This window comes from Ahaetulla prasina, chromosome 2 (assembly GCF_028640845.1).
Source record: "Ahaetulla prasina isolate Xishuangbanna chromosome 2, ASM2864084v1, whole genome shotgun sequence".
NCBI lineage: Eukaryota > Metazoa > Chordata > Lepidosauria > Squamata > Colubridae > Ahaetulla > Ahaetulla prasina.
In genome coordinates, this window is record NC_080540.1 from 12,020,162 (window position 1) to 12,046,794 (window position 26,633).

At 43.8% G+C, this 26,633-nt stretch overlaps 1 protein-coding gene across 3 annotated transcripts in view; it reads left to right on the forward strand.

The window, feature by feature from the left end:
• The first annotated feature begins 1,008 nt into the window (after window positions 1–1,008).
• NOTCH4 (notch receptor 4) overlaps window positions 1,009–26,633 on the forward strand; it is a 76,722-nt gene continuing 51,097 nt past the window's right edge. For 2 of the 3 annotated variants that reach the window (XM_058171641.1, XM_058171643.1), the window contains exons 1-8: window positions 1,009–1,278; window positions 5,190–5,265; window positions 7,153–7,421; window positions 11,151–11,487; window positions 14,496–14,620; window positions 17,550–17,705; window positions 20,319–20,504; window positions 22,328–22,435. In XM_058171641.1, coding sequence (XP_058027624.1) covers window positions 1,236–1,278; window positions 5,190–5,265; window positions 7,153–7,421; window positions 11,151–11,487; window positions 14,496–14,620; window positions 17,550–17,705; window positions 20,319–20,504; window positions 22,328–22,435 — 1,300 coding nt within the window. In that variant the 5' untranslated portion in view covers window positions 1,009–1,235. The remainder of the gene's footprint in view (window positions 1,279–5,189; window positions 5,266–7,152; window positions 7,422–11,150; window positions 11,488–14,495; window positions 14,621–17,549; window positions 17,706–20,318; window positions 20,505–22,327; window positions 22,436–26,633) is intronic. The other variant, XM_058171640.1, reaches the window with a different exon arrangement.

The following is a 26,633-nucleotide window of genomic DNA, read 5'->3' on the forward strand; positions in this document are numbered from 1 at the left end:
CCATAGGTTTGCCATCATGGCCCTAGTGTGTTATTCTAAGCAGTTCGCCTGCTCCTATCAAATGAGTGCTTGGATTTAGCAGAATAGCAAACTTGGTATAGGAGAGTTAAGAATGAAAACTCTAAATATTATTACATTTTTAGAGCCCAGCCATCTCCTACTAACTCCATGTGAGTTCTTCCTCTGCTCCCCCAATAGGGAATTAGCATGCCCTTTTCTTCTTCTAGGATGCTTATTCAACTTCCCAATCTACCCTATGGACCCGTGATTTCCTAGTGGCCTTCATTTCAAGTACTAAGCAAGTCTGGCCTCATTTTACTTCTTAGGGGTTGGTGGCAGCAAACTGAGAAGCAGAGAAGTCAGGTCTTAGATGGTTGGAGCAAACGTAACAAAAATATTTGCGAGAGAATTCTTAGGGCAATGGCTTTCAAAGCATTTAAGGTGTGTGGATTTCAACCCTCAGAATTCTGCATTCTGGTTGGGGAATTCTGGGAGTTGAAGTCCATACATCTTAAAAGTTGTAAAGTTTGAGAAACACTATCTTAGCGTGGCATCAGGAGGTTAAAAACAACAACCATTCACTAAATCTTTGGGTGGCTACTGAGATGCTGCTTAGAAGTCCAGCAGAGATCACAGCAATAGAACCATCACTAGGAGCATCGATGTGCTACAAGATTTGGTTGAGCTTCAGGCATCCCCCAGGAGTTGAGCTCAGCTCTCCGTCGTTTCACCGCTTTACCCCCTTTGCCCACCTCCTCGTCCTGAAGAAGGGACGTTATTGTGCGTAGTCCCGTTTCCAGCACAAATGCATCGCCTTTCAGAACTCTTCTACTCTGCTTTTGTTCCTTGGCTTAATGTTCCCTTCTTCCTCATCAGCCACCCACCCTAATCGTTCCCACCCTTCGTCCACTGTTGACAACAGTGCCCTGGGTAACAGGAAATCTTTCCCGTCCCAGGCATTGTGTGGGGCAGGAAGTCTTCGACAATGGAGAACAGAAAGGGCAGGATGTGTCTTGTATTTTTTAAGGGAGGGCAGTGATGGGGTGTCACACAGAGTCCTAGGTTGTGGCTGAAGAAACTGGGGTTCTTCCCCGGGGTGCTCCCTCTAATAACAGTCGTCCTCAGTGGGGACTTCAATTTGACCCCACTTTTTTTGGACACTCAGATTCTGCCTCCCAGATCCCTCCTAGTGTTGGATGGAGTGATGAGGGTGTGGAAGAGAAATCTAAAGGAGGATGAAACCGTTGCTACTGCTCATGTTGATCCCGTTTGCTGGAGGTAAGTTAAAAAGAGACTTTTTAAGAGATAAGTAGAATGGAGTAGATTTTTACATGAAGGCTTTGCATAGTATCCTTAATGAATTATCTCTTTTTTTGGGTTTGTCCAATATCCTGAAGCCTAAACTCATCTTAGGGACTGATTTCCTGTCACCAGAAAAACTAACCATCCTGATTGCGTCCAAATTTCTAGCTTACCCAATTTTTGTTAACTTTTAAGGCTTAATGTTTCAATGCTTTTAATGTTTTTATAGTCTTGTTTTTATGATGTGGTGGGCCTCCTAGACTTGCTCAAAAAGTGAGATGGGTAACATATTAATTACTTAATTAAATAACCAAGGTTTGAATGTTCCAAAAAATACAACCACTAAGTCTTGATCGGATCTCGTTTATTTGTTTGCATGTTTATCAAATTTATATGAACTGTGGTGGCGCAGTGGTTAGAATGCAATAGTGCAAACCAATTCTGCTGACTGCCGGCTGCCAGCAGTTTGGCAGTTCGATTCTCACCAGCTCAAGATTGACTCAGCCTTCCATCTTTCCGAAGTCAGTAAAATGAGGACCCAGATTGTTGTGGCCAAGAGGCTGACTCTGTAATCCGCTTAGAGAGGGCTGTAAAACACTGTGAAGTGCTATATAAGTCTAAGTGCTATTGCTATATAGCCAGCCATCTCATAAAATGTGGTTCTGAGCAGCCTACAGCAATCGAATAATGACATAATATAAAAGTAGGCAATATAAAAATATATAACAAGTACTTTTCTATGGAGCCATCTAAGCATATCTCCGGTTCCTTAAGAGGCCCATGTCTGGATGACATGATTTCAAGGGACTTCTGGCATATGAAGAATATCATGGTTTAAGTGTGTTGCACACACAACACCAGAGAAGATAGATTGCAGCCGTTAATCAGACCCTGGAGCAGTTTCAGTGCAGTTTTTTAGCAGGGTTTTTGTGTATGTGTGTGTATGTAGCTGTGTTTTCTAGTGTTGATGTCTACAAAGAGCTTGCTGGGTCTATCTGTTGCTAACCGTTTTGTGGTAACTTGCAGACTAGTACAGTTGTCATTGTGTAAAGGTCATGGATGGCAGTCCACCTCTCTGTATGTTGTAAAATTGTACCTCTGCTTGCTTGGTTTAAACAAAAAAAAGAGCTTTTGGCAGAATATGGAGCAGAGCAACCTGAAAAAAAAGAAGTTAGGAAGTTGTCTTCTTCGTTGCTTCTGAAATATTCTCCTTTAACAAGATTTACCTAGCAGCACAATCGGATTGCTTTTTTGCGAAGCTAAAACCCATCCGTTCTTTTGGATAATTACAATATTTTGGAATTTAAAATGTTGATATTATGATGATGATGATGGTTGGATGCGCAGTCAGCCAGAGGTTGAGACCGACTTTGGCAGTTTTATCCACTCCGCCTGGGAGAGGCAGATATTGAGTTTTGCTGGTGTTAAAGGTATCCTAAGCTCTTCCAAGTAAAGCTGCCTTTTGCAATTGACTAATGATGTTTTTGTCAATGCCGATGGTGTTCAAATGGTATTCCAGTTGTTTTGGGATCACCCCCAAGGTGCCTTTTAGTTATTATTGGTACTACCTTTGCTTTCTTTTTCCACAGTTATTCTATTTCTATTTGTAGGTCTTGGTATTTTGTTACCTTCTTGATATTGTTGTTATTATAATATTATATGATTATGGTTCATTGCACAATCAAGCAGACGGGGAGGCTGTGACAGTCGTAAGTGTGAGGATTGGTCTTAAGTCATTTTTTTCAGAGTTGTTGTAACTTTGAATGGGTCACTAAACAAATGGTTGCAAGTTGAGGGTTATGTGTAGATCAGGGGTAGTCAACCTTTTTATACCTATCGCCCACTTTTGTATCTCTATTAGTAGTAAAATTTCCTAACTGCCCACCGGTTCCACAGTAATGGTGATTTATAAAGTAGGGAAGTAACTTTACTTTATAAAATTTATAAAGCAGAGTTACAGCTAGTTAAAGCATATAATAATAATTACTTACCATTTAGTTTCACTTATGTAACGTGAACTAAACTTATGCGCAGGCGATACAAATAATATATTTTCAGAAATTTAAATTGTCACTGGGAATTTTATGAAAACCTAATGAAAATGTTTTTAAATAATGCTATGAAATTTTTTTAAAAAGTCAATTAAATTAAAAAAAAAGGAAAGTGCTTCAGTATCGGACAAAACCCCTACTGCCCACCGTGAAAGCTGGAACGTCCCACTAGTGAGCGGTAGGGACCAGGTTGACTACCACTGGTGTAGATGAAGCTCATTCAGAATGCACATAGAAAAACAGTTGTGACTTGTTGTCTATTTACAGGGGAAAGTGTTCCTCTACCACTAAAAAGCCCAGGTTGTAGGCAATAAAGAGCTGAGGTGGCTAGAGTGCAGCACTGCAGGCTACTTCAGCCGACTGCTAGCTGCAGTTCGGCAGTTCAAATCTCACCAGGCTCAAGGTTGACTCAGCCTTCCATCCTTCCGAGGTGGGTAAAATGAGGACCCAGATTGTTGGGGTTAATATGCTGACTCTGTAAACCGCTTAGAGAGGGCTGGAAAAAGCACTGTGAAGCAGTATATAAGTCTAAGTGCTATTGCTGTTGCTAATATGTTAAATTTATTGGCCAACCAGAGTCACCTTGTGGTTGAGATAGGCGGCAAATAAATTTAATAAATAAACAAAATAAATAAATAAATAAATATCAGAAGGGCACAGCAGAAAACAACCCCAAGCTGTCAGGACATGTTTGGGCCGAAGTTAAGGGCAAACGGGAGAGACCCTTACACGGTCTTCATTTACCGTGTTTGCCCGAAAATATGACCTACCCCGAAAGTAAGTCCTAGCTTGACTTTACACATCCACCCAATATAAGTCCAACCCCCAAAATAAGCCCTAATTAAGACCCCACCCATTTCAAGGTGCACGGGTAAAAATTAAGCTAGGGTGGGGGTGGAGCTGCCCTACTACTTGCCTTCGGACAGTTGCAGCCAGGCCTCGCACATCCCGACACTTGCCTTGCCGGCCCATTACTTATGAAGCTGGCAAAGATTTCCTGAAGGCCTCTGCAGCCAATAACAGAGCTCCAGATCAATCTGCAATTCTGTTATTGGCTGCAGAGGCCTTCAGGAAAGCCTTGCTGGCCACAGAAGAATTTCCTGAAGTTCTCTGACAGCGAAAAGGAAGCTGAGGGTAACGTGTGCAAGTGAGGTGAGTCATTGGATGACACCCACACCCACCCCCGAAAATAAGACCTGGTGCCTTTTTTGATAGCACAAAAAAAATATAAGACCCAGTCTTATTTTCGGGAAAACACAGGTATTAGGCTCACCTAGGTTGATGGTTTTTGCAAAATTTTAATTTTGAAGTTTGAAGTGTGAAAGTTGGGTTTTGAGCTTTTTGTGGCTGTGTGAGGTTCCTGCTTGTTGCAGGGGTCATTTTGGGTGAAGTGCAGCTGCTTTTACATTGTGTGTGAGTCAGTTGTGTTATAAAGTGTGAAAGTTCATTTTTGGTACCTCTTATTGTTTTGTGTACTTTGTTTATTATTTTTATTATTGATTGTTATTGGCCATGCCCATCCGGTGACCTGACTACCAAGCCACGCCCACCAATTAAGCCACGCCCACAGAACCAGTAGGGAAAAAAATTAGATTTCACCCCTGCCTATAAGCCTGTTGTTCTGTATGCTGTGTTCTTTGTCTCTGGACCCAAAAGAACCAATTGCCTGGGCACCCGAGCCCTAGCTTGACATTTGGCAAAACAACGTCTCCAATTTGTTCCATGATATGGTTTATTTTGTACCCTGAATTTAATTCCCCGCCCACACATACTTCTATCTGCAAATATTAAGGCTAGAGCCTTTTTAAAAACCTCTTGGTGTTTCCGTTTCCCCAGCTGAATCTTGTTCTCGGAGGCCCTGCAAGAATGGCGGGACTTGTTTGAAACACTCCAATGGGACGTCTTCCTGCCTGTAAGTTTTTCTTTTTTTAAAAGTGTCAAGATTCCCATAATGGTTAAAATTGAAGGACGAGCAGAGCCTCAACAGGTAGAGATTTCTCCCCTGCTTGATTCAGTGTACAGGAAATGCCGCTGCTATTTCTGTCCATCATAAGGAGGCGGAACCGAGCTAGGAATTCAATTCATGCTGTTTCTGGCAAAACTTGTGCAGGAGAAATAACGTTCAGCCTATTATACAGCCATGATAGTACACAAAAGCGTATGTACACAAAATTATCCGCCGCAACATCCTACCCTTCTTTTATGTACACTGAGAGCATATGCACCAAGACAAATTCCTTGTGTGTCCAATCACACTTGGCCAATAAATTCTATTCTATTCTATTCTATTCTATTCTATTCTATTCTATTCTATTCTATTCTATTCTATTCTATTCTACCTGTCAATGACTACTTCATCTTTGACCACAATAATACATGAGCACACAATAGATACAAACTCAAGGTAAACTACTCCAAACTCAATTGTAGAAAATATGACTTCAGGAACAGAGTGGTCCATGCCTGGAATGCACTACCTGACTCTGTAGTTTCTTCCCCAAATACCCAAAACTTTAACCTTAGACTGTCTACTGTTGACCTCACCCCATTCCTAAGAGGTCTGTAAGGGGCTTGCATAGGCGCACCAACGTGCCTCCCGTCCCTATCCTACTGTCCCCATTTATTCGTATCTATTTCCTGCATTCATAATCATGTTTATACTTATATCTGTTATCTTACACATGCTTGATAAATAAATAAAATAAATAAATGATCATGGAGATACCATATATACTCGTGTATAAGCCCATCCATGTATAACTTGACTCTCCGTTTTTTTAAACAACACATAGATTAGTCCTCAATTTAACAACCACAATTTATTTATTTATTTTATTTATAATTGAGCCCAAAATTTCTGTTGCTAAATGAGACCAGTTGTTAACTTTTCCCCATTTTTACAACCTTTCTTGCCACGGTTGTTAAGTGAATCTTAATAATAATAAATTCATTATTAATAATAATAAATAACTACCGTATATACTCGAGTATAAGCCGAGTTTTTCAGCACGTTTTTTGTGCTGAAAAACGTCCCCTCGGCTTATACTCGGGTCTATACGGCTTATACTCGAGTTTTTTTTTTTTTAAGCCCCTCGGCTTATACTCGAGTATATACGGCTTATACTCGAGTTTTTTTTTTTTTCTTTTTTTCACATTTTACAGGACGGCGCGGGGAAGCCCTGCCGGTGCAGTGAGAGGCGGGCGGGGAGCCAGCCTTCTCAGCTGAGGGAGGGAGGGTTTCCCCAACCGGTAGGTGCCTCATTTCCCACCCTCGGCTTATACTCGAGTCCCCAGTTTACCCCAGTTTTTGGGGTAAAATTGGGGACCTCGGCTTATACTCGGATCGGCTTATATTCGAGTATATACGGTATTTAATTAATAATAAAATGGCTTCCCTATTGACTTTGCTTGTCAGAAGATCACAAAAGGTGATCACACCTGACCCCAGGACACTGCCACTGTCATAAAGATGCACCATTTGCCAAGCATCCAAATTCTTATTACGTGACTGTGGGGATTCTGCAATGGTCATAAGTGTGAAAAAGGATCACGAACCACTTTTTTCAGTGCTGCTGTAACTTTGAACTATCACTAAATGAACTGTTGTAAGTCAAGGACTACCTGTATCTTCCAGATGAGATATAAATGCGTTTACTTCCAATGTTTCTACTCAGCTGGGCAGCCTAAGAACTATACTTTCCCTAACTCCAGATTAAGTTCAGATCTTCAAAAAACGCCCTGTTTCTAACATTTAAACCTTTGGCTTCTCTGTTTCTTTCCCATCTTCTGACTGCCACAGGTGCTCTCCCGGCTATGTAGGAGACACGTGCCAGTTTGCAGACCCCTGCACCCCTGTGCTTTGCCAAAACGGGGGCAGCTGCTCCTCCAGAGCTCTTCCTCCTCCAGCCGCCCCCGAGTATGTGTGTGCGTGCCCTCCTGGTTTCACTGGGGAGAAATGCCAGGTCGTGCTTGGTGATCCCTGCTTCCCGTCACCCTGCCAACATGGAGGGACATGCCAACGGATCTCCAGGAAAGAGCATCAATGCCAATGTCTACCAGGATGGACAGGTAAGGTAATCAACTGGGGACTTTGAAGTTGTCCCAGTTCATGCGTTGTGGTGCATGTAAAAAAAACTGAAGAGCTTAGATCAGGGGTTGGCAACCTGCAGCGCTGGAGCCGCATGTGGCTCTGGAGCCGCATGTGGCTCTTTTATCCCTCTGCTGCAGCTCCCTGTCTCCAGTTGGTTCCACAATTGATAGGGCTTTTAGTTAGGACAGGTAGAGGAAAAAGGACGACGTGCTAGGAGGAGACTCTATGGTGATGGTGGTGAGGAACCAGCAGAGGAAAAAGGACACCGCGCTAGGAGGAGACTCTATGATGGGGGACTTCTGGTTGGCTCCAGAATTGAACCGGGGGGCTTCCGGTTAGGACCTTTATGGCTTTTTGAGTGTTTAAGGTTGCCGAGCCCTGGCTTAGATTGTATGAATAAAGGAGAATATTTGTAGCTCAGGGGTCCTTAGTGCTCTCTGAGCTTGCTTGTTTTCTTGAGGACATTTCATTACCCAAACTAGGTAACATCATCAGAGTTTCTGGGGGCAATCTTAGAGATTCTTTGGTTGGGCTGTTTACTGATGGCTCTTTGACAGTTTCTTGATCGAGGTATTGTTTACTTGGTTGTTGGTCTGATGTTAACTTTGGAGTTAATGTATGTGTCAGTGTTCCAAGTAATACGCCCATAATGAACAGAACTCCGAGGCAGGTAGATTCCTCAAAAAATAGCTTTATTGGATATATCATATTGGCACAGGCTGGTGACTCTAAATGTTCCCGTGGTTTTCATCTAAATAAAAGTAAAAGTTTTCTCCCTTCCCCAAACAATCAGTCGCATGGTCCAATCATGGTGCTGGAGAGGCTCTGGAGGCTGGGGACAGCAAAAAACATCACTTCCTGTCCAACCAGAATTTGGCAAATGGGCCATTTCATGCCTCTGGAGGGCCTCCAAGGGGGTGGGGAAGGCTGTTTTCGCCCTCCCCAGATACATAGAGAGGATCTGGAGCCAAGTTAGAAAGAAAAATAGGCCTACCAGGCCATCGCGCGCCAGGAGGTGGGGGGGGGAAAGAGGGGTTGCGCACGCATGCATGGGGCAGGGCGCATAGAATTATGGGTAAGGGCATGCGCATGAACCTTCCCCCCCATCCTGGCATGTGATGGCAAAAAAGTTCGCCATCACTGGTGTTCTGTCCTCCCTCGCCTCCGTCCGAATGACGGCTTAATTAGCCGTCATTATCAGCTCTGGCAGCAGAATAGCCAGCGTCTGCCAAGAGCCTCCGTTATCTTCCATGATGCTGGTGAGTCACCCAGAAACAAATTTCAGCTCTTAATCAGTGGATTTGCCTGTTACAAAGAGACACAGCAGCTGTCGCTGCCTTTTATATCCTGTGGGGTGTGGCTCCATGACTCAGCACTTCCTAGGCCAGCCCCACCCTTGCTTCTGTTGTTCCCTTCTCTCCTGCCTATGAAACCAAGCGTGATTGCCTTCAGCTGGGTCTGCAGGCGTGGCCTGAGGGGGGAAGAGTCAGGGGACGGAGGCCTCGTTATCTCTTCCACCTGGCCTGCCTCTGGCTCCTGCAGCTGAGCCAGGGAAGCCAGTGCTCCCGAGGTAAGTCCTGACGGCCCTTCCCCCTCACTGTCCAAGTCACTTTCTGGCAGCAGGCCCGGCTCGGGGGGCACAGACACAACAACTGGTCTATAGATTCTGTTAATGTCTATGTGTCTATTGATGGCTGATTTGTCAGGGTGCCCAACAGCCCAACCAAAGAATCTCTAAGACCCACCAACAGGACAAGTCACCAGAGTATAAACTGACAGCAAATGGCACTCTATACTAGCACTGATGATGTTACCTAGTTTGGTAATGAAACTTCTGCAAGAAAACAAGCGAGCTCGGAGAGCACCAAGGATCCCTCAGCTTAGATTGTATCACCATAGTTGCCACCTTGACTTTTCTGACCAGTCCTTGCCAGCCTTCCCAGGTTCTCTTTGTGGAAAGAAAGTTCACTTTAAAGCAACTGATTGACTTATTACTCTGCTTTCTAGAGACCATCCAATTCCAAAAAAAGTAACTGTGGGTGAGTTGGGCAGCTATATAAATCTGTATGATAAAATAAATAAATACATACATACATACATACATACATACATACATACATACATACATACACACATACATATACATACATACCTACACACATACATATATACATATATACATACATACTCTGGGTGGCTTTACAAATTAAAAACAGAGCCCCTCCTTGCAACATTATCGGGACAAACAATCCCCTACCCTTGTCCAAGGAGAAAACCATCTCTCCTTCAATCCCATCCTAAAAAGATCTGCCAAACCTCCCAATTGAGGCCCCAAGAAATCACCTTTAGTGATTTACTTAACAACCATGGGATAAAAGTCCTAAACTTGGGTGTATAACTCATTTAACAACTGTCTGGCTTAGCAACGGAAATTCTGGTCCAAACTGTGGTTATACGTTGAGGACCGCCTGTCAGGGTTCCATGTAATAGATCCATATCAAGCAAAACTCCAAGGCAGGTCAACTCCTCAAAGAATAGCTTTATTGGAAATAGCATACTGGCACAAATCACAAATCTAATTAAAAGTAAAAAAAAAATTCACTTTCTCGAAACAATCAGTCACACGGTCCAATCACGGTGTAGTTTGGCAACTGGGTAGCATCCAGTGGTGGGATTCAAATAATTTAACAACCGGTTCTCTACCCTAATGATTTATTCCAACAACCAGTTCACCAAACAGCTCAGAAAGTTAACAACCGGTTCTCGAAGTGGTGCAAACTGGCTGAATCTCACCACTGATAGCATCACTCCGCCTTCCTCCGACCAAGTGTGAGAATGTCCTTGGTTCCCAAGAGAAAATATTTTGTTTTGGCTACAAAATCCCAACTATCTCAAATCCCCCCTCCCTAACTCTCAACTCCAGTATGGCAACACTGAAGCTGTCAAAAATCAGGTTGTCGTGTCCCACTCCTCCGCTGACGGCCGGGTCAGGGAAATCCGAATCAGGTGTGCCTCTGCAGCTCTGCCAAAGTCCTAGCAAAATCCTCAGGGCAGGCAGGAGACCAGAAAGTGACTTCAGCAAAATATGTTTAGACTTTGCCTGACTCAGAGACTGCCAGAAAGCAGATCCTTTATATAGGCCATGGGGTGTGGCTCCATGACTCAGCACTTATCCAGGCCTGCCCCTCCCTTCCTTCTGACGCCGCCGCCTATCAATTCTTCTGAAGCGAGGGTCATTCCAATCGGCAGCTGTTGGTAATTGACCTTCCTCAGGCTCACATGCTGTGGAGGAGGGGGAGGGGTCTAGTTGCTTCGTTTGCCTGGGCATGGAGCCAGAGCTGGGGGCTGGAGATACTTGCTCTTCTTCAGCTTGTCTGGGCATGGAGCCAGGGCTGGGGCCGGGAGATGCCCCCTCCTCAGCCTGTCTGGGCATGGAGCCAGGGCTGGGGCCGGGAGGCATGCTAGGACATTCTTCAGCGTTCGGAAGCAGATAAGCAGACCCCGGCTGTGGTGGTGAGATCGGACGAGACACAACACAGGTCAGCTTCAGGGTTGATACCACCTGTAATAAGGATGATGGTCATCTCCCGTCCTTCTGGGGACTTGCTAGAAGTCATTGATTGTTAGATGAACTTGTCCTCTGATCTTCTCTTCTCCCAGGCTGGAGGAGAACCTGTGAATCACGTTGACTGTGATTTCTCTCCTAGGGAAGAACTGCCAGTTGATGGATTTCTGCCCAGCCAACCCTTGTGCCAATGGCGGGACGTGTGTCATCACCTACCCTTTCATCGTCTGCCAGTGCTGGCCAGGCTTCGAAGGGCACACCTGCCAACACGACATCAACGAATGCTTTGAGTCTCCCAGCCCCTGCCTCAATGGGGGCAGTTGTATCAACAGCATTGGCTCTTTCCGCTGTTTGTGCCCATCCAACTTCTCTGGTCCCCTCTGCCAGTACCGACGGGGACCTTGTTCCTTGGAGATCTGTCTCCACGGGGGCACCTGCCATCACGTCGATGGAGGATACCATGGCTGCCTCTGTCTGCCAGGGAATTATGGTTCATTATTATTAGCGTTGTTATCGCATTTGTTGGTTATTTATTTATTTATTTATTTATTTATTTATTTATTTATTTATTTATTTATTTATTTATTTATTTATTTATTTAATTTATATACCGCCCTTCTCCCGAAGGACTCAGGGCGGTTTACAGCCAAATAAAACAGAGTTACAAAAATTAAAAACATTTTAAAAATCTAAATTTAAATTAGGCCAAAACGAATAAAAACAGTGATAAAACCAAAATAAAAACCCATATTTAAAATACGTTAGGCCAGCCCTGCACGATAAAACAAGAAGGTCTTAAGCTCGTGTCGAAAGTTCCGGAGGTCGGGGAGTTGACGGATCCTCGGAGGCAGCTCGTTCCAGAGGGAAGGAGCCCCCACGGAGAAGGCCCTCCCCCTGGACGTCGCCAATCGACATTGTTTGATTGACGGTACCCTGAGGAGGCCCTCCCTATGGGAGCACACAGGTCGCTGGGAGGCTATTGGTGGCAGCAAGCGGTCCCATAAATAACCCGGTCCTATGCCATGGAGTGCTTTAAAGATGGTAACCAATACCTAAAAGGCATTGCAGCTCTACCCCAAGAGTATTCAAAGAATAGTTTAAGACATCCAAGGAGGGAAATGTGAATGGGTGCTTTTTCTCAAAGACGAAGCGAGAGGATAAATGTGATTATGAAGGGAGACCCGGTCACTGTTTGGGAGCTACACGGGAGAAAACTCTTCTCTATGTGCCCAGTAATTGAGACCTTGCATGGAGGAAGTCTTGGTGTCAACCCCACTAGTTTACTGCTCATAGTCTTTAGTAAGCAGGTATGTTCGTGGTGAGATAAACATCATAAACATTGGTGGATGTAAGATATTAATTCAGGTTGCAGATGGCAAATTGGTGAGATCAAATACTTCTCCTCCTCCTCCTCCTCCTCCTCCTCCTCCTCCTTTTCCTTCTCCACCACTTCTACTCCTCCTCCTCTTACTCCTCCTCCTCCTCCTCCATCACCACCACCTCCTCCTTCTCCTTCATCACTTCTACTCCTTCTCTTCTTACTTCTCCTCCACCACCTCCTTCTCCATCACTTCTACTCCTCCTCCTCTTACTCCTCCTGCTCCTCCTCCACCACCTCCTCCTTTTCCTTCTCCACCACTTCTACTCCTCCTCCTCTTACTCCTCCTCTTCTCCATCACCACCACCTCCTCCTTCTCCTTCTCCATCACTTCTACTCCTCCTCCTCTTACTCCTCCTCCTCCTCCTCCATCACCACCACCTCCTCCTTCTCCTTCCCCATCACTTCTCCTCTTCTTCTTCTTACTCTTCCTCCTCCTTAATGTCTTATGGTAAGTTAGTTCATTTATCATGAACCAATTAAGCAATGAGTACATTGTGTAAATGAAACCATGCTTCTTTTTCCTCCAGGCAGTTTTCTCCCCAAATTTGGCCCAGAAACGGGGTTGGGTCTGATTTCTTTAGCACTGTGTAGTTCAGTGGTAGTCAGCCTGGTCCCTACCGCCCACTAGTGGGCATTCCAGCTTTCTTGGTGGGCAGTAGGGGTTTTGTCTGTTACTGAAGAATTTTCCTTTTTTAAAATTTAATTGACTTTTAAAAAATTTTTCATAGCATTATTTAAAAACATTTTCATTAGATTTTCATAAAATTCCCTGTGACTATTTAAATTTCTGAAAATATACTATTTGTATCGCCTGCACACAAGTTTAGTTCACGTTACCTAAGTGAAACTAAATGGCGCTATAGTGCGACCGCAAACAAAAGAGCCTCGTCCCAGAATAGCTCGCGCATCTCCCCCCACACCACCCAGCTGTAACAGAAAAGCAGAGCCAGTGCCTCCCCCCAAACCCAATCCATGATGCGCGAGAGGCATGTGCAGATGACAATACACGGCGCATTATTGTGGAACCAGTGGGCAGTTAGAAAATTTTACTACTAACAGAGATACAAAAGTGGGTGGTAGGTATAAAAAGGTTGACTACCCCTTGTGTAGTTGGTAACTGTTTAATAGTTGCAAGCCAATGCCTTGAACGGAACTAACCAAAATAACTTAATGTCAATGCTCTGTTAATAATGCCAGTCTTAACAACCAAGTTGTTGGTCCCAATTGTGGATGCTAAACAAGGACTATCTACCGTATTTCAGGATACTTCCCAAATTCCTGCCCCGTCACCATTTCAGGATCAGTCTTGCAACAGAAGAATGATGCTTTTGTGATCAGGAAGCTTCCCCTAATAATGACTACAGGATTATGTTTTGAGTTTTATTTGGGGTGGTTTTTTTTTTGCAATGAAGTCACTACATGTCTCCATTTCTCAGCATTTTGAGGTCAACAGCAGATGATCCCAAGTCTTTTTCAGGTTGTTTTGTGAGGATTTGAGGAACCAGAAACAATGTGAGTGAAAAGATCCTAGGACCGTGATGGTGAACCTATGGTACGTGCGCCACAGGTGGCATGCAGAGCTCCACCAGCTGATTTTCGGGCTGTCTGGGCCCACCAGAAGTAGGGAAACAGACTATTTCCTGCCTCCGGAGGGCCTGGGGGTGGGGAAGGCCCATTTTTCACTCTACCCTGGCTCCAGAGCTTTTCTAGGAGCCTGGGCAGGTTGAAAACGGCCTTCCCCACCCCCCTGGAGGCCCTCCAGAGGCCGAAATGGCCCGTTTGCCGTTTGCTGGGACAGCAGAAAACGGGCCTACTGGGCCCACCGTGCCATTGCGTGCCAAAAGCGGGGGGAGTGCGGGGGGGGATCATGTGTGCATACGCGGGGGGGCGGGGCACATAGAATTATGAGTGTGGGCATGCACGTGCGTGACCCCCCATGTTTCCTCCCACTTTTGGCACGCGATGGCAAAAAGGTTAGCCATCATTGTCCTAGGAAGTGAGAGGCTGGAAGAGCTGTTCATCTGGGAGCCTCCCTTGTCATTGCTGATGACCTTGTCTTGTCTCCCCCAAAATGACTCTAAGTTTATTACCTCCTGTTCTTCCAATAGGCTACACTGGTCAGTACTGCGAGGTGAATCCAGATGACTGCGCAGGGCATCAATGCCTCAACGGAGGCACCTGCCAGGATGGTATCGGGACCTACACCTGCCATTGCATCCAAGGCTGGACAGGTGAGACGTAAGCAAGAAACAAAGAAGCAAATCTGCAAAGGTTTGTTTGTCTATGCCAAAATATATCAAATTCTGGTCTTACAGAACAAACCTATAAACATACCTAATCAAGGCATTCGCCTTATTGCAGAATTGTCCTAAGCCACGCTAATCTTTTTTTTTTCTTGATCAAAGTTGCATTGTTTATTAACATATTGCCATAACCGTTGAAAACGGTCCCCAAATAGAACCTCAAAACCAGGGGTGAAATCTAAAAATTTTCCCTACCGGTTCTGTGGGCATGGCTTGGTGGTCAGGTGACTGGATGGGCATAGCCAATAACAATAAATAATAAAAATAATAAAGTACACAAAACAATAAGAGTACCAAAAAACAACTTTCACACTTTATACACACACAACACAACACAACTGTTTCACACACACACACACAAAATGCCACATACAGCTTTGAGAGATTTTGTGTGTTTGTGTAGTTAGAGTGAAACACTATAGAAACACACCAAATCTCAGAAAGCTGCACAAATATTTTATTTTATTTATATTTTTAGATAAAAGCAGCTAAATTTAAAACTTCCTTAACTTTAAAACTTTCTTTACTTTAAAACTTCCTTAACTTTAAATTACTATGTCTAAAAAAAAAAAAACCTCCTAAAAAACCCCCAATTAACTATTTTTTTAAAAGCTCCCCTTTACTTACCTAATTCAAGGGAAAAGGCAGGCAGATTGAGTTGCTCACTGATGAGGTGGATTGCAGGCAGGCAGATTCAGTTGCTAGCTGATGCAATTGATTGCAGCAGCCAAAGCAAGGCTGGAATAGCAAGCAGGATTGAAAGAAGCAGGAAGCTGCCAAGTAGGCAAGTGGGGACCGGGCGATTGGGTGGGCATGGGCTGGCGGGGGGAGGGATTTTTGCTACCGATTCTCTGAACTACCCGCCCTCATCGCTACCAGATCGCGCGATCCAGTCCGAACCGGGAGCATTTCACCCCTGCTCAAAACTGATCAATCAATTAATTTGATCAGCCAAATCGATGTACTGTATGATATTTCTCAAAGGTTGTTGGCTAGAAGTAGCAAGGACTGGATTTGGAATCTAGCTAACATGAAGGAGAAGTGTGTGTTCTTCTAAGCCAGGAGTCTGCAACTTGCGGCTCTGCAATACATGTGGCTATTTCATCCCTCTCCTGCGGCTCCGTGTCACTCAAAATATGCGTCACAACCGCCAATGTGCGACACCTGCTGGCACGTGATTTATTGAGCTTTTCGACCCATCTTTTTTTTTCGGAGTTCAAAATGTTTTTGTTGCATGTGGAAATAAAAATTAGTTTTCTCTGTAGCAATTCATTGATTTCATAAATGCAAGACACTATAGTTTTTTTATACATAGCATAAAGATAAAAAGTGATGAATGCAGTGTTATCTTCATTTTAGATGTCAGAAGGATTTTGTGGCTCTCGGTGTTTTTTTTTCCTGTGGGAAAAAACGGGTCCAAATGGCTCTTTGAGTGTTTAAGGTTGCCGACCCCTGTTCTAAGCACTCAACCCCTCCAAAGTGAAGGCTGGGAAGGGGGTTTGGCTGCACCAGGAAAGGAGAAATAGGTTTTACCATTCACAACTGATGCATGTGATCAGAATTCCCTGGCCTGTTTCCATAGGTCATGGGTGACCTTTCCCATCTGGTAATCCAGGGGTCTTCAGTCTTGACAACTTTAAAACTTGTGGACTTCAACTCCCAGAAATCCATGGGCTGGCTGAGGGATTTCTGGGAGGGATTTCTGGGCTGAGGGATTTCTGGAGTAGTCCACAAGTCCTAAAGCTGTGAAGTTTGGAAACCTCTGTGTAAACTAACGTATAGGTAGTCCTCAAGTTACCTCCACTTGTTTAGAGACCATTTAAAGTTCTAATGTACCTACCTACCTGGATTTGAAGTTCTGATGGTCCACCTCCATGGTCACATGACTGCAGTTTGGGCCTTTACGGACATTTGCAGTGTCCCATGGTTACATAACCACATTTTATGATGGCTTTGCCGAAAACTAGCCTTACTTCAGAGTTTTGGCAAAATTGCGCCCATAGCAAACCATTGGTTTACTTAATGACTATGTCATTAACACTTAGTGACCATCACAAAAATGGTCACCACATCATTTTTATGGTTCATTTTATGGTCATTTCATAACTGCCATGAATTATGAGTTATGACCGTGATAGGCAGGCTCCATTATGGTTGTAACTTACGAACTACCTGTATAAACACTCTCTGGCATCTCAAATAACAGCTGATAACTTTGGTTGGAGCTTGGGGATATTTATTTATTTATTTATTTATTTATTTATTTATTTATTTATTTATTTATTTATTTATTCATACTTTTATACCGCCCTATCTCCCTAGGGACTCAGGGCGGTGTACAGCCATATAAAAACACATAAATATACAAAGTAAAACATTCATCTAAAAAACTTATTAAAAATTTAAAATAGACTTATAAACAATAAAACCCAATTTAAAACCAAATCTAAAATTTAAAATTTTTTAAAAAATCTAGTCCAGTCCTGCGCAAATGAATAGATGTGTCTTGAGCTCGCGGCGGAAGGTCCGAAGGTCAGGAAGTTGACGAAGTCCTGGGGGAAGCTCGTTCCAGAGGGTGGGAGCCCCCACAGAAAAGGCCCTTCCCCTGGGCGTCGCCAGTCGGCACTGCCTGGCCGACGGCACCCTGAGGAGTCCCTCCCTGTGAGAGCGCACGGGCCGGTGGGAGGCATTTGGTGGCAGTAGATGGTCCCGTAAGTAACCCGGACCTATGCCATGGTCACAAAGCATGCAGTGCTGGTATTAATTTTGAAAGATCCCAAAAGATGGATTTGAAGGGTGGATTTTTAATCTCTGGAGACAAGAAGGTTTTGCTTATCATCCATCTCTCTTTCTTCAGGGCTTCTTTGCCACTTGCCTGATGCCTGCCTCAGCAATCCGTGCCATCCTGATGCCCACTGTGACACAGACCTCCAAACTGGCCATGCCATCTGCACATGCCAGCTGGGTTATGCTGGAGCTCTGTGCTATGAAGATATAGATGAGTGCCGGATGGGTAAGATGGGCTGAAGGAATAAGGGTCAAAATAAGATATAAGACGAGGTGAGGCAAGAGATAAGAGATAAGATAAGGCGCTAGGCAAGGTTGACCTCACCCCATTCCTAAGAGGTCTGTAAGAGGTGTGCATAAGAGCACCAGTATGCCTACAGTCCCTGTCCTAATGTTCCCTTTATTTGTATTCATTTTATGTATTCAATTCATGCTTATACTTATATATATTATCTAATACGTACTCGACAAATAAATAAAAATTAAAAAAATAAAATAAGGTACGATAAGATAACATAAGCTAAGGTAAGGAAAGATAAGAAGATAAGATAGATAAGATAAAAGATAAGCTACAAGATAAGCCAAAAGATAGGATATAAAATTAGCTACAAGATAATAAGCTACAATATAAGCCACAAGATAAGATATAAGATAAGCTACAAGATAATAAGATAAGGTAAGGTAAGGTAAGGTAAGGTAAGGTAAGGTAAGGTAGGATAAGAAAGTAAGTAAGATAAGATAAGCTACAATATAAGCCAAAAGATAGGATATAAAATTAGCTACAAGATAATAAGCTACAATATAAGCCACAAGATAAGATATAAGATAAGCTACAAGATAATAAGATAAGATAAGGTAAGGTAAGGTAAGGTAAGGTAAGGTAAGGTAGGATAAGAAAGTAAGTAAGATAAGATAAGCTACAATATAAGCCAAAAGATATATAAAATAAGCTACAAGATAATAAGATAAGATAAGATAAGATAAGATAAGTTAAGATAAGATACAATATAAGCCACAAGATATGGTATAAGATAAACTAAAAGATAAGGTAAGGTAAGGTAGGATAAGATATAAGATTAGATATAAAATAAGATATAAAATAAGTTACAATATAAGCTAAGCTAAAATAATCTTTTTTGTCACTTTGTTGTGTATACAATTGCATACTTTATAATGAAATTCCAATACCTGCTCTTGAAAAAAAAAACCCACCCACCAAGCAATGTTACCATCCAAAGGATAACAAGAATAATATAATAAACAGCAACAGCACAGTCCAACATGTAACACACTTCAGAAGTTTACATTGTTCTCCTGGAGAGGGGAGGGAAATACGCACAAGTGAGCAATACAGGTAGTCCTCGTTTAGCAGCCACCATTAGCATGAGCAACTTGGTCATTAAGTAAAGCAGTCACTCAGAAAAACCGCAATTGTGCTTAATTCAGCTTTCCTTTGCTTTTTACATGACCTGCAAAGGGCACAAATGCAAAGATGGGTTGCCAAGTTGCTTTTTCATTACTGTGAATGGGCACTAAATGAGGTCGTCACTAAATGTGGACTATCTGTTTCTGGACCAGACCAAGTGTCACCCAAACACTTGCAAATTTCTAAATTGCTCCTCATTCTGCCTCAGTCAAAAACACCTAGGCCAGTGATGGCGAATCTTTTTGCCATTGCGTGCCAGGATGGGGAGGGGAGGAGAAAGGTTTGTGCACGCGTGTGCCCACACCCATAATTTTATGCGCCCCACCCATGCGTGTGCAACACCACCACTCCTGGCACGTGATGGCCCGGTAGGCCCGTTTTATTTTCTCCCCTGGCTCCAGATCCTCTCTAAGCATCTGGGGAGGGTGAAAACAGCCTTCCACACATGCTCGGAGGCCCTCTGGAGGCATGAAACGGCCTGTTTCCCAACTTCCGGTTGGACAGGAAGTGACTTTTTTGCTGTCCCCAGCCTCCAGAACCTCTCTAGGAGTCTCTGGAGGCTGGGGACAGCAAAAAATATCACTTCCTGTCCAACCGGAAGTTGGGAAACAGGTCATTTTGGGCCTCCAGAGGGCCTGGGGAAGACTGTTTTCGCCCTCCCTAGATGCATAGAGAGGTTCTGGAGCCAGGTGAGAAAGAAAAATGGGCCTTCCCTCCCTCCAACGCCCTCCGGAGGCAGGAAACAGCTTGTTTCCATACTTCTGGTGGGCCGAGAAGGCCCGAAAATCAGCTGGCTGGAGTGCGCATGCACGCCGGAGCTGAGCTGGCATGCCCATTGATATGGCTGTGTGCCATAGGTTCGCCATCACCGACCTAGGCTTTTGTGCTGGGGTGCTGAAATAAATTTTTGCAGTGCACCAGCGCCCTCTTGTGGTAGAATGCGATTTAAATGCCACCTCTTCCACGAAAATGTTTGGCGAACTTTTATCCTTGAAACATAAAGTTAGCAGAAGACTTAGGTTGCCTTAGACTAACTTTATTGTCACAAAGCAATCTCTTTTCTACCCCTTTTCTCCAATCTTGATTTCCTTAACCATTTTGCTTGAACAAGAAATCCTGAGATCTTCAACCCTTGCATATTTCTAATGACTTTTTTTTAGGTGGTCTGTTGAAAAAATACTGCTCTTAAATGAACAAGCTGTATGTTCACCCACTACTCGCCATAAATTAAAATAAAATTTCATTGCATACGGCTCTCAAAGGGTCTCCACCTCTAATATACACTACCTAAACATGACAAAATAAATACAATAAAATACCAATGCAATGCAATGCATATACCCACATATATTACATGACATGACTTGGACAGATCAGTGTTTTTCTCTACAATCTTCCTCTCTCCTGCTCCAGGGAGCAACCCATGCGAACACAGAGGAAGCTGCTACAATACGCCCGGCTCGTTCACCTGCTCCTGCCTCAGGGGCTACACAGGTTCCAGGTGCGAATCAAACCTCAATGAGTGCCTCAGCCAGCCTTGTCAGAACGGGGCCTCCTGCTTGGACCTGCTCGACCGTTTCCAATGCCTCTGCCCATCCGGTAAGAAGGCCTTGTATTAGGCAAAAAATGCAGATACATTTTATGGATTTCTTTTTTATTTTTATTTGAACAGATAGGAAATCAATCGGAGTTGAGCAGCGCTTTTTCTGAACTAAAACTTTTACCTGAAGGCATAACCTTTTCTTAAAATGTTTAATTTCATTTAATACAGATAATCCTCACTTAACAACTGGTTGCTTAACAGCCATTCAAAGTTACAGTGGACCTCAAAAAAGGTACTTATGACCTGGATTCGAAGTTCTGAGGTCTGCCTCCCTCCCCCTTCGTGCAGTCACATGATCATATTTTGGGCACTTGGCAACCTGCCCACAATTATGGCAGTTTGCAATGTCCCACAATCACCTGACCGTGATTTATGGCTGTTTTGCTGGAATCCAGGGTTTATTTCTGGTTTCTTGCAAAGAATGCCCCTTGTGAACAATAGGTTCACTTAATGACTGCTGTGTTCACTTAATGACATACGACTGTAATTCCAGGCTCAATTATAATTGTAAGTCGAGGACTACCTGTGATACATTGCAGGTAGTCCTCAATTTACAACATTTAGTGACCATTCAAAGTTACAATGGCACTGAGAAAAGTGACTGATGGCCGTTTTTCACACTTGTGTCCTTTGTAGCGTCCCCAGGATCATGTGATCAAAATTCAGACACTTGGCCACTTGGTTCCGTACTTATGACCGTTGCTCTGTCCCAGGGTCATGGGATCCCCTTTTTGCAAACTTTTGGCAAGCAAAATCAATGGGGAGGGCCAGATTCACTTAACAACCAGATTAGTAACTTATCAACTGCAGTGATTCACTTAACAACTGTAGCAAGAAAGGTCGTAAAACGGGGCAAAGCTCACTTGACAAATTTCTCATGTAACAACAGAAATTTTGGGCTCAATTTGGGCTCAATTGTGGTCGTAAATCAAGGACTATTATAAAGCCTAACACCTAGAAGTTTATGACTTGGTTAATTGGAAAAGGTGCTCCTGATTTTGGGCTAGACTAGGGGTGTCAAAAGGGGGCTTAGTGGGTAAGAGACGCTGAGCTTGTCGATTGAAAGGTTGGCAGCTCAGTGGTTCGAATCCCTAGTGGTGTGTAACGGGGTGAGCTCCAGTTAGTTGTCCCAGCTTCTGCCACCCTAGCAGTTCAAAAGCACGTAAAAAAAGTGCAAGTAGAAAAATAGGGACCACCTTTGGTGGGAAGGTAACAGCATTCCGTGCGCCTTTGGCATTGAGTCATGCTGGCCACATGACCACGGAGACGTCTTCGGACAGCGCTGGCTCTTTGGCTTTGAACTGGAGATGAGCACCGCCCCCCCAGAGTCGGGAATGACTACCACATATATGCGAGGGGAACCTTTACCTTTACCTTTAGAGGTGTCAAACTCCATTTCATTGGGGGCCATCATCAGGGTTGTATTTGTCCTCAGGGGAGGGCTGGGGGGCATGGCCAGGGGGCGTGGCCAACTCAATGTCACTTGTGGTGGCCTCTGTGGTGGCCTGAGCCTCTGCCAGCAAAAATGGCTGTGACGGGCTCCTGCAACCCTCTGCCAGTGAAAACGGAGCTCGGGAGTGCTGCCTGCAGGGCCGCTGGCAGAGGTATCCTTCGCTGTTTCCAGGGTGGCCCCGTGGACCAGATCTAAGCACCCTGCGGGCCGCATTCAGCCCATGGACCTTGAGTTTGACACCCCTGGGCTAGACAATATGACTCCCCTGTTTCAGATTTAACTGATAGACATGTATGCTGCACAACATTTGACAGACCCTTGTTTGGTCCTTCTTCTTCTCAGTCCCTTAAGATCTTTCCTTTACAGGGTTCGGTGGGCCGTTGTGTGAAGTTGAAGAATGTCTCCAAGGCCACTGCCTCAATGGGGGAACCTGTATACTCCAGAGCCATGACACCGCCTGCCTGTGTCCCCCTGGTGAGTGGGGATGATGAAGGAAGAGCCCAGAGGACGTGATCCAAAGAGGATTGATCCCTCTATCTTCCCTATGGAGGATCCTCTTTGGACTACCATCTTTCTTTCTTTCTTTCTTTTTTAGATATATTTTTATTGTTTACACCTGTTGTGACCCAGGCCCAAGTAGGTAGTAGTAGAAGCAGTCAGTTCAAAAACAAACAGACTTTATTACGACAGCTGAGTATTAACTCATTCTCAGCGTCGTCCAAACTAAATCAAAACAAATTCTTCATAACACAATTCTTCAGTCTTATCCCCAACCTTGGTCTATTTAGGCAAACTGCCAAAGGCTTTTCTTGGCAAAAGTTCAAAAGCCGAAGACGTCGACAAGAAATAAATGCAGCAAGACAAAGAGCACATCTATCAATGTTGTTTTCCGACAAAGAGCCCAAACGCCGTTGCTGGTCTTTTAAGACTTATGGGAGTGGCCAATCATCTCTTGGCCCTACTGCCGAGTCGTCCTCTTTGCTTTAGCTGCTCTTGTCTTCCGGCAGCTCTTCTCATGTGTGCATTAGGAACAGGCTCCTTCTGTTCCTCTGCCTCACTACTGTCAGCCTCTGGAGGCTCTGGAATCTGCACATCACTCCCCGATGGCCCTGGCCCCACCTCTGCCTCCAATGCAGCCTTCCCCAGCCTCCAGGACTGGTCCATGTTCTTCCTCAGCCTCATCGCTGTCCGACTCCGTTGCTAGCTCTGCAGGCTGCTGGTGGACCACAACAACATCTGAATATAGTGAATACAGTGTAATTGTCCACTTACCCTAAAACAAAAGTAAAAAAACAACACCAGAATAACATATATACTATTTTAAACAGTGCTAGTGTTGTGCAATAGTTTCTGACCATCATATTCTAGTATGTCAACTTATCTATCATTCTAATAATTACATTCCTGGACTATCATCTTTCAACTTTAGAATCCTCCACCCTCTGCTTCAGGCCTCTGTACCCATAAAGGAGAATATTTGCAGCTTAGAATTGAAGTGAGGGGGTGATCTCCGAGCTTGGTTGTTTTCTTGGAGATGTTTCATTACCCAAACTAGATAACATCATCAGTGCTAGTAGTAGTGTATGAGCTGTGGGGTGGCGCAGTGGTTAGAATGTGGTATTGCAGGCTGACTCTGCACACTGCCAGAAGTTTAATCCTGACCGGCTCAGAGTTGACTTAGCCTTCCATCCTTCTGAGGTCGGTAAATTGAGGACCCAGATTGTTATTTTCCAAAGCACCAGAGGGCGGGGTATGAAACCATGAATGGAAACTCATCAAGGAGAGAAGTAACCTGGAATTTTTTTTTAAATTTGCATTTATATCCCGCCCTTCTCCGAAGACTCAGGGCGGCTTACACTATGTTAGCAATAGTCTTCATCCTATTTGTATATTTATATATAAAGTCACCTTATTGCCCCCAACAATCCGGGTCCTCATTTTACCTACCTTATAAAGGATGGAAGGCTGAGTCAACCTTGGGCCTGGTGGGACTAGAATCTGCAGTAATTGCAGGCAGCTGCTGTTAATAACAGACTGCATTAGCAGTCTGAGCCACAGAGGAACTTCCTAGCAATGAGGACAATTAACCAGTGGAACAGCTTTGCCTTCAGAAGTTGTGGGTGGTTCATCGTTGGAGGTTTTTAAGAAGAGACTGGACAGCCACTTGTCTGAAATGCTGTAGGATCTCCTGCTTGATTAGGGAGATGGACTAGAAGACCTCCAAGGTCCCTTCCAGCTCTATTCCAATTGATTGAATAGGCTGACTCTGTAAACTGCTTAGATGGGGCTGTAAAGCACTATGAAGCAGTTTTTAAATCTAAGCGCTATTGCTAAGTGTTAGTGGCTAGTAGCACATGACTTTGTGGCTGAAAGTTACAGATTTCCTTCCGTTTTAAAGCAGGAAACCGAGACAGAGATTGTACCCTGGATATCCCTTGAAAGTGCCAGTCTTAGAGTGACTAAGACTTTTTCTAAGGTTGGCTGGAGTTCAGCATTTATTTAAGAGATTTACTATATAACCATTCATCTTTTAACCACCTCTGGGTGGCTCCATTGCACTCATCCCTGAAGTAAATGTATGTATAAGTACTACACGGTCAAAAAAAAAAGAAAAAAAAAAGAACAGGTAGTCCTTGATTTACAACCATTCATCCAGTGACCATTCAAAGCTACAACAGCATGAAAAAAAGTGATTTATGACCGTTTTTCACACTTATGACCGTTGCAGCATCCCCGTGGTCATGCGATCAAAATTTGGATACTGGCACATATTTATGATGGTTGCAGTGTCCCAAGGTCACATGATCCCCTTTTGCGACCTTCTGACAAGAAAACTCACTGGGGAAGCCCTATTCACTTAACAACGGTGTTACCAACTTAACAACTGCACTTAAGACCTGTGGCAGGAAAGCTTGAAAAATAGGCCAAAACTTTATAAGTAATCATTTCCTGTTTCTGTTCTATATTTATATTCTCTATTGCATGTCTGGGGCTCGCCCATATAGGAATCTTATAGTCTAGTTCAGTGATTCCCAAAGTCGTCATGGGGGCGCCGCGGAATATCTGCGCCCGCTGGGTCTGGCGCTGATGCGCCATTTCTGGGGCGTCTGGTGCGCATGCGCAGTTGCAGGTCGGATTTCCGGGGGAGCCGCGGGCGAAAAAGATTGGGAACCTCTGGTCTAGTTTATAAGAATATTTTTTCCAGACCCGCAAAAGAACACTTCTCAACACATGATTCTTAAAAGCCCTATCCACTTTTTTTTTTCATAAAATAAATACGCATGGCATCCATATAACAAGTCATAACCTTCTATATTCAAAATTCTTTCCTCCATTAAGTTAAACCAATCACTTATTCCTTTTGGGAATTATAACGGATTGTACAGTGACTGAGACTAAATTGATTTTGAACTTAATAACAGCAGCAAGGCTGTTGATTGGACAATATTGGAAGAAAAAAGAGTTACCTACAATAGAAGAATGGATATTGAAAGTTACTAAATTGGCTGAGATGGCTAAAATCTCAGCTTTTTTGAAAGACAATACGCAGAAAAGATATTTAATTGAATGGAAAAAATGGATTGATTATTTACAAAACAGATATCAGATTAAGAAATATCAGATTGCCTTTGAATAATTAGGAAGTATTATTTTATATAATGGGGGGGTTAGGAAATGAAAAGATTTGGATGAGGTTAATTGGATTACAAGGGAAAATTTTTACTCTATGTTTGGTTTATGTATAACAATACCTTGTGATTGACCCGGGAAGCCAGGGGGGAGGGGGTGAAGGGAGGGGAAGGGGGTTTTGTGGGGGGGAGGGGGGAAAAGGGGGGGGAAATGTTTTTGTTTGTTAAAACTTTTTCACAAAAAAAAAAATAGGCCAAAACTCACTGAACAACTGTCTTGCTTAGCCACAGAAATTTTGGGCTCAGTTGTAGTTAAATTAGTAATTTCATTGTGAAGTGACTCCCCCGGGACACTGCAATCTGTGGAAAGCAAAATCTGGTCCAGTTCCAAGCCAGGAGAAAGGTGCTAGAAATAAAATGGAGGCTGACTGGAGGCTGCAAGGAAAGAAGGTTTATTTGGATTCCAGAAACTTCAGTGACAGAAGCAATTTTTCCTGGGTGGTTGATTCCTTAGCTTAGGAATCGATCAGGGCTGGGTTCTATTTACCTTTACTACCGGTTCGCAATGGGAGCGCGCGTTCACTCATGATGACATCGTGGCGGGTGGGTGGAGCCTCGTGCCGGTTTTACTACCAGTTCTATAGAACTGGACTAAACCAGGAGCAACCCACACTGGAATGGATGGGTTTTTATAGGGTTCTGAGATGCTCCAGGGGGTTGTTCAATGTAATGAGCCTTGTGTCTTTTCCTATTCTACCGGTGGTGAGTTAATCCTATTATGTCCTAGAGGTCCTGTCCTGTCCTTAGAATTTGGGTGGGGGATGTAAATTCTTAATCCCATCAGCTGGAGCTGAAGCTGTTTTTTGTGTATGAATAGGCTGGCCCAGTCTTTCTCAATGGGCACAAAATATCCATCTCTAAAGATTTCAGGCATCTGCTGTGGGCTATTAATAAAGACTGGAGGCTGCTTTCTGCCTTTAAGAACATGTTTCTCCATTTGTCCCTTTGGGGAAATATAATATTCTGCCTCTCTTAATATTAAG